The 7765-nt window shown below is 35.3% G+C and overlaps 1 protein-coding gene and 1 non-coding gene across 4 annotated transcripts in view; both read left to right on the forward strand.

The window, feature by feature from the left end:
- LOC129751445 (uncharacterized) overlaps positions 1 to 6338 on the forward strand; it is a 561460-nt gene extending 555122 nt beyond the window's left edge. For all 3 annotated transcript variants that reach the window (XM_055746966.1, XM_055746964.1, XM_055746965.1), the window contains 2 exons: positions 4805 to 4900; positions 5101 to 6338. In XM_055746966.1, coding sequence (XP_055602941.1) covers positions 4805 to 4900; positions 5101 to 5824 — 820 coding nt within the window. In that variant the 3' untranslated portion in view covers positions 5825 to 6338. The remainder of the gene's footprint in view (positions 1 to 4804; positions 4901 to 5100) is intronic.
- Positions 6339 to 7299: 961 nt separating this feature from the next.
- Positions 7300 to 7381, forward strand: Trnas-gcu (transfer RNA serine (anticodon GCU)). Its single transcript has one exon. It is a non-coding gene; the product is annotated as a tRNA-Ser (tRNA).
- The last annotated feature ends 384 nt before the right edge of the window (positions 7382 to 7765 follow it).

Raw genomic sequence — 7765 nt, forward strand, 5'->3', positions numbered from 1 at the left:
ATCTTTGAAATGGAAAGCCATATTTATATAAGGTTGCTTCAGTAGCAAAATCGGTAACTAAAAATACAGGTGAGCTCAATTTATTTGATTTCAGCAGATTTCAGATTTCAGATTCAGCGGTTCAAATGCAGTTCAAATCTGGTTCTTGCAAACTTATTCGAATTCTAGATTTTAGTTTGAAATTTAGCTTTAAAAAAATCAATATTACCAATGTTCAACAATACACAAAACATATTGAATTCTCTGCAATTTGTTTTGCAGAGAAATAAAAAAAAACTATTAAAAACGGTTTTTTCATTATAAAAAGCCAATTCATTTCAAATCCTACATTAAATTTATAATTTTTTGTTGAATTATGTATCGTAATATTGGATGAGTAGGGACGTGGAGGTGTCAAGCCTTCTACACATTATTTTTTCTCCTTTCAGGACCAAAACGTTCCTTGATTTATTGCGTAAAAAATATAAATTAAATTTACTTCATGTTGCTTAAATAAATTTTTAAAAAAGTTTTTTGAAGCATAATAAATTCGCCAAATTTCATACGACGACAAGTGTTGTTGGCCATCACTTCAAATAGTGATGTGACATGTCTACAATTTTGATTATGTATGTTAACTATCCACCATGGGTGCACGGATTCACCGCAGTTTCTGCCTAAGTATGTGCTCACATGCATTCTTAGATTATTAAGTTCGGCAAATCTCCAATGCAGCGCGTACACCATACCCGGACCCCATGGCTTCGTTTGAACTGTTATGTAGTGAATGTATTGTGTTGATGTAGGTATATTTTGGAAGAATGAATCAATCAGGTGGGCTAGTTTACTTACAGGAATTCCGGCATCCGTGTTTATACCTGGTCAGCTGGCAACTGATTGAACATTCCAATTATAGAGTCAGTTATAGAATGAAACACATCTTACCTGTCGGCCGCTTATAGGATTCGAACCCAAAAGTTTTTCTTGCCGATACCGGGAATCGAACCCAATACGCTCATGTCTACAATTTTGATTATATAGTGAAATTTTGTCGAAAAAAGGAAGATAACTAATTAAAACTGCTTCGAACGGTGGCACAGTCTAACAAAACATTATATGGCCTACCGTGGGGTTAATCGGGACATGCCCATGAAATTGTTTAAAATATTTCAAGATTGAGGATAATGATGTTGATGTGAAGAAAATTTACTTTTAAGATGATCCTAGAAAAAAGGGCTTCCATCTTTTGCAGGGAGTCAAAAATAAAAATCTATATTTTATTTGATTTTTTTGCCCTTTGAGTTAGGCACCACCATTAGTATTTCTCCGAATATACATAAGTATGGGGTGATAAAAAAAAAATTGATTGCAAAAAACAAAAAAAATATCTGCAAAGCGAAAAACTATGCACTAACTTGCCTTCTAAATGATGGAAGCTAAAATGAACGAATTTGTTATGTGAAGCAGTTTTTATGTACAGGAGTTTCTCAATAAACAAGCAACTGTCACCCCACTTGGGGGAGTAAAAATTAATGTTAAAAAATTGACAGTGAAAACCCATTAAAAACTTTTTTTTTCTAACATTAAGTTTTATTCAGGACAAGAGCATATGCCAAAAGAGCATCATTTGACAGAAATATTACGGGTACAGTCTAAAAAATTGTCTTGATTCACCCAATTTACGATATTCAAAATGAGAATTGGTGAAGAAATTGAAATTTTGAAATTTAACTTGCTACCAAAATTATTAGTATGCGATTTCTTGCAATTTTAGTTCCCAAACGAAATAGTCATCTTGATAACTATACCTTGATTGTGAAACTCATTTACGAGCTGAATCTGTAATTCAACCTGGATCGGAGTTTGAATTCGGCATTAGAGCTTATTTTCAACATTTTTCATGGGTTTTTAAAAAATTGGGTTGAAGAACTTCGAGAAGATATCAACCAAAAACTCAAAAGAAACCCTTTTTTTTTATTTCATATTTGGAAACATATTATTGAAATATTGAAAAGACATGTAAGTCTCATAAGTTTATAATCAAATTGTGAATTAAATGCAAAACCAAATTGAATAAAATTTCAAAATAGCTTTTCATTTCTTTTTTTTAATAAAGCTTAGTTCTTTTAAAAATGGGACATTTTCTTTTGCTGATATCTCATTTACTAGTTATCGCACATTCAAAACTATGACAGCATTTTGTTGCCTGTTGAAAGAACCATCAGATCTGTTTTTTTTTTTTCAAAATTTTATAATTATGCGTTTCTGAGATATTTAAGATGCAAGAGAAAAAGAAAAAATTACTTTGCACAGTTTCCTTTAAAATCCATCGTTTTTTAATAGATAGCTGACAAAACCGTTGAATATGCAAAGAATTATTGTTTACAATAATGCAAACACTGTCAAAAATGTCCACTAAGTTCGAATCAAGCATTGGAGAGGAGCACATGATCGGCAACTTCGGCTAAGGGTCATTAGGGAAGTCAAGTCTCATACCAGCATTTTTAATTTTCAATATGCTTATGCTTATGATACGTACACAGCCAGATCTTGTCAGCATCCCGGTGAATAGTAAAAATACATTTACTATTCATCTTATCAAGGCCGGGCCCACTGTGCAGTATTGGACGCAGAGACGACTGGAACCAGGGGAGGAAGAAACGTGGACAACAGTACCATACGTTCCCATGTTTTTTTAAATATTAATTCGTTGGGAGCATAGGTGCTAAGATATTTCTATGCTCCTTGGTGTTAGGCCTTGCGATTCTTCCTTCAGGGGATGGAAATGAGGTTTTTCTACATAAAGTCCAAAATTTAACAATACAATAATTAAAGAAATTCTTCTTCAACCATCATACACTGTTTAATTCTGGATCCCTGTACCTTCATCTCAGGTCATTGACCATGGTTATAGCGCCATTGCTCGCTTTTGAAAAGATTTAAAAGAGCAGAGCAATTATTAATACAGCACCGAAATCCTTAGAATTTTTCCATTCTAAAAGATTTCAGCGCCAAAAGGAATACATACACATATGAACACACATTGATATGATATAATCATTTTCTTCTTGTTACACCACCATGGCCAAAACTCGTATGCATCCTGGAAAATGAAAAACTGGCGTTCCTCATTTTTCTTTTCAACATAGTGTCTGATAAATAGAACATGCATTGTAGCCAGCATTTTTAATTTTCAATAAGCGAAAAACTAAGGGCAAATCGCTGAAATTTCAAAAATTTTTTCCTCCGATAAGCTGAAAGTGTTGCCTGGTAATGAGTCATTCAAACCTAACCTCAAACAACATTTTTTTCTTAACTCCACAGCTCGTAAGCTGTATAGCCGGTTCCGAGGCTATGGAACACATGATTTCTGATGAACGAAAAAACTTATGAAATACCCTGTTTTAAACAAATTCCAGCGTTTGAATCCTACATCATGTCTGCTCGTGGCAAGGTCCCGAGTATATTAAAGTATATATTTGCTGGTTATCTTGCATAAAATATAATGATTTGCTAAAATTCTGCTCCTGTGGAAAAAAAAACTACAATTTTCAAACAAAAACTACGGTTTACGCTGTTTTTAAAAGCCTAAAAAGAGTAATCTTTTATGTACTCTTCGCAACCTACGATCTATACAAACCGATTATACTTAAAATTCAATTTCATGATGGTTTTACTTCGTTATTACCAGATTTTGCCAGCAGAAATTCCATTAAAAACGCTCAAAAAGTGGCTCAAAAATAATCAAATTTGTTAATTTTGAAACATCTGTATCCCCTGAATTGCCCTCAGTTTCTTTTAAAAGAGAAGTATTGGTCCGAAAAGTGGCATAAATTGAAGGGGGAGGATGTAGCCACCTAAAATACAGATTAGACGAAGTATGAGTTTGTAAAAATGGTTAAAATCATGACTGAAAAAAGTGTGCACTGGCCGATGGGAGGTACCAAGAATAAAGTAGAATTTATTCTTTTAAAAAAAACAATAAATAATTATTTTCAAACTTTTTCATGAATTATTATAAGATAAACTTAATTTCCTTCATTGAAAGTATTAAGATTAAACAAAAGGTTTTTTAGATACACGCATTCGTAACTGTCCCATTTCTAAAAGAACTAAGCTTTAATGATTGGAACCGAAAATCTTAAATTCCAAACAGGATACCGAATCCAAAATATGAAAACAGAACAACAATTAAGATTTGGATAATATGGAACCAGAACCTCCTGAATGAGTTTAATTTCCTTTAAAATTTAATGTTCAGAAACGTGTTTCTATCAACAAGCAACAATTTTGAAAAACTGAAGCAGAATTCTGAACCTGTGATTAGTTTTCGAGGTTTTAACATTATCTCTGAGTTAAGATTAAGCCTTATTCAATGATCCAAATTTTATTCAGAATCTAAAATTTTGAGTGCAGAGTAGAATACATCACTTTCTGCCCCACATGGGAAAGGGGTGGAGAGGGGTGGGGGGTGGTTTCTCGAATAGCGTGGAAGCTCGGATAAGCAGGTCTCTTGTACCTGTGTTATCAGCAAATTCAACGCTGTGAGCATTATAAACGAGATTTCTTGTTTCGAGATCACCTAACAAATTTTAGATAAAAAAAATTCATTGTTGCAGTTGTTGAGAAATGTGTGGTGCTACTTTTCTATTTTTGACGCGTTCTGTCACTAATGTTTTGTATTTGAAAAACACATGATGGTGGTGCATAAATGAAGGGGTAAAATTTTCATAATTTGAATTATTCGGGTTGAAATTCGGGTGTGAATTTCATTGAAAAAAATTTTACCAATATTTCATAGCGTTTTCCTTTTTTTTTATTGCAGACTATTGCTACTCGATAGAGACCGCCAATCGGGAAGGATCCGAAGCACAGCATCTCCTCCTCCAACCTACCGTTCCAATGTCGGAAGTCTTCTCAGGTAAGTATAGCAAAGAATAGATCTGATTTTTTTTTATAAGAAGTGTAAGAGTAGTAAACTAAGACGTAACTTAATCCGAGTTCAAGAATTGTTTCTTAAGGTCACACTTAATCCAAACTTGTTATGTCAGAAGTAAAATATTTTCGTGAAAGATCCAACACAAAAATTCCAATTGTACTAAACGCTTTTAATTATTTCAGGATTCCGCTCACCTCTCGGCAAAGCAACTCCGCCTCTAGCGCGAATGGAAGCGTCAATGGAGCCCACCCACCAGGTTCCAACAATAGCACCGGCCTGTTCGGAGGACTCAGTGGAATTATCAGCGGTGCCATCGGCGGTGGAAATGGATCTTCAACGGCAAGCACCCCACAACATCCAAGACCTCCGACAGCTGTTGGGTCGGAAGCTCCAAGCAATGGCGTTGGGGCCCCAGCTGTGCCACCACCCACCTATCGCACCATCGACCGGAGGGACTCTGCGACGTCATTTGGGGACACCGCCAACAGCCAGTTGGAAGACCAGTTGATTATTAAAATTGATGACACCAAATCGGCACCCCTGGTTGGTTCCGGACTGAACTCGACGCCACAAATATCAACAACAACGACAACGACGGCCGTCGTGCATCACAAACAACGAAATTCAATAACGGCCGAAACAATTGAAAACGACTACAATAGCGGCAGTAACAATAGTACTAGTAATAGTTATGCTATCGGTAATAGTAGCGCTAATGGTGGAAATAGTATTAAAGTGGACGATGGGCAGCTTAGTAGAAAGAGCAGCAAAAACGGCAAGGATTTAGTTACGATTGTGACCATTTCCGGTTCGCTCGAAAGATCGAAACAGACTGTGAATGGCGACGGGACAACTAGTGCGGGTCGGGGTGATCCCAGCATGGACCCACCCAATGGCCATCTGTAGCCACGTGAGGTCCTCGACGATGAGGACACGGCTATTTGAATCTACTTTTTTTTTTCAATACAAACTCTATCACTGTTGAACAGCGAGATCGAAACAATGAAAATCAAAAAGCCAATAACAGATAAACGAAAATAACTACAATCGACAAACGATATTTTCACAACCGCCATGGAAGTCTAGTTTTTATTAAGATACAATTTATACTTGTTTTATTTTGTTAAGCTCTTATTTTGTTCGGTGTGGATGAATGAAAACTTTTTTAAGTTTTTTCTCGAACAAAATTCAATCACCCTACCTGATGTCAAAATCAGAAAAACATAAAGATTAAATCATTCAACCCCTTTAGTGTTTTAAGTTGTTCGCATTTTAGCCGTAAGTCGCCGATAATGGAAACAAAATGATTTCTTTAGAATTGGATAAGAGTTTTGAAGTTTGTCGGAAAAAAGTTCAGGGCTAAACGAAAAATCACTCGAACACCCACTATCGCTAAGCTCCCGCACTGTCAGTGGAAAAACACAATTTAGAATTAAAAGCAAATAGAGATAACTCGAAAAGATCATAAATCGTCAAATGAGAATGCCCAAGCCGGGGGAGGAAGGCTCAAAATTAGAACACAAATAACTTTTTAATTTAATATGTGCCTGAAAATGAGAAACTAATTGCAAACACAAACAACCGGAACCTTTCTCGTGGCCTTTGCTTCGACGAATGCTGGCGCCAGCCGTAGGTTGACAGTTTTCCCGCAACTTTTTCCCACTCTTTTCATATCGAGTTAGTTTGGAGGCGAAACAAATTTAGTTTTAATTTCGTTTGTTTTACAGAACATTTGGTGCACTACCGCAAACCGATTCCATTTCCCGTTTGGTTGCTGAACTACCCTTCTACTTATTTATCCTCCGCATTGTAAATACCCGAACACCAATCTGAGAACGCAATCTGTACAGTTTGAAAGTAACCGTTAAAAACTCGCATAAATTTTAAGCGATAGTGAAATCTTCAACACATGCCTCGAGAGTAGAAAAATGAAACAAAAAAAAAAACAATTGAAAGCTATTTAAAAAAAAGAAGAGTTATGTAAAAAACAAAGAGGAACATTTGGACGGGCAAAACAAATGAATACAAAATAAGCTGTATCATAAATGTTTTTATTTTATATTTAACCAAAGAATGACAGAGGTTTATCGCTAACGAGACAAAGCTAGACGAGTATTAAAGTATGGAAAATCTTGCAAAATAAACCAGTTGTTCGATTCATTTCTTATGATGACAAACCTTGATAAATGAAATCTTCCTCCTTACCCATTACGATTCAATATATAAAGATCGTATCAATTCAATTGATAGCAATTCATCGTTAGATAGGATGATTCCATCTTTGACCGAATTGATCACAATCTGAAACGATCCAGTTAGATCTTTCGTGGTTGATAACAATGAACGCTCATATAACCAGAACTATAAACGTAGACCAACATGACGAGGTGGCCGAGAGGTTAAGGCGTTGGACTGCTAATCCAATGTGCTCTGCACGCGTGGGTTCGAATCCCATCCTCGTCGGATAGTTTTTTAATTTTTCTATCTGGCACCTGCCACGAAAGAGCATTCGATTTAAATTATCAGTTTATCTGAAATGAAGAGTTAATCTCACCGTAAATTTATTTTATGAAATTATTTTATCAGCTATATCGGTGAAATTTTAATTTTTGAGAAAGAATATTTTAGAATTTAAAGATTATAGACGGATAGAGATTAGAATAAGGTGAAAGATATTGAAAATGAGCGGAAGGATAGTTTTTATTTGAAAAACTTTTCATAACATTTCATCGTTTCGTTCCTCACGGGCCTACTACAGTGAGCGAAATAAGAATAGTACCACTATGTGTTTTGCTTGTTACAATATGAATGATGAATGAAATCATGAAAATTTTCTTCTACAGTTTG

This window comes from Uranotaenia lowii, chromosome 3 (genome assembly GCF_029784155.1).
Source record: "Uranotaenia lowii strain MFRU-FL chromosome 3, ASM2978415v1, whole genome shotgun sequence".
NCBI classification, from domain to species: Eukaryota; Metazoa; Arthropoda; class Insecta; order Diptera; family Culicidae; genus Uranotaenia; species Uranotaenia lowii.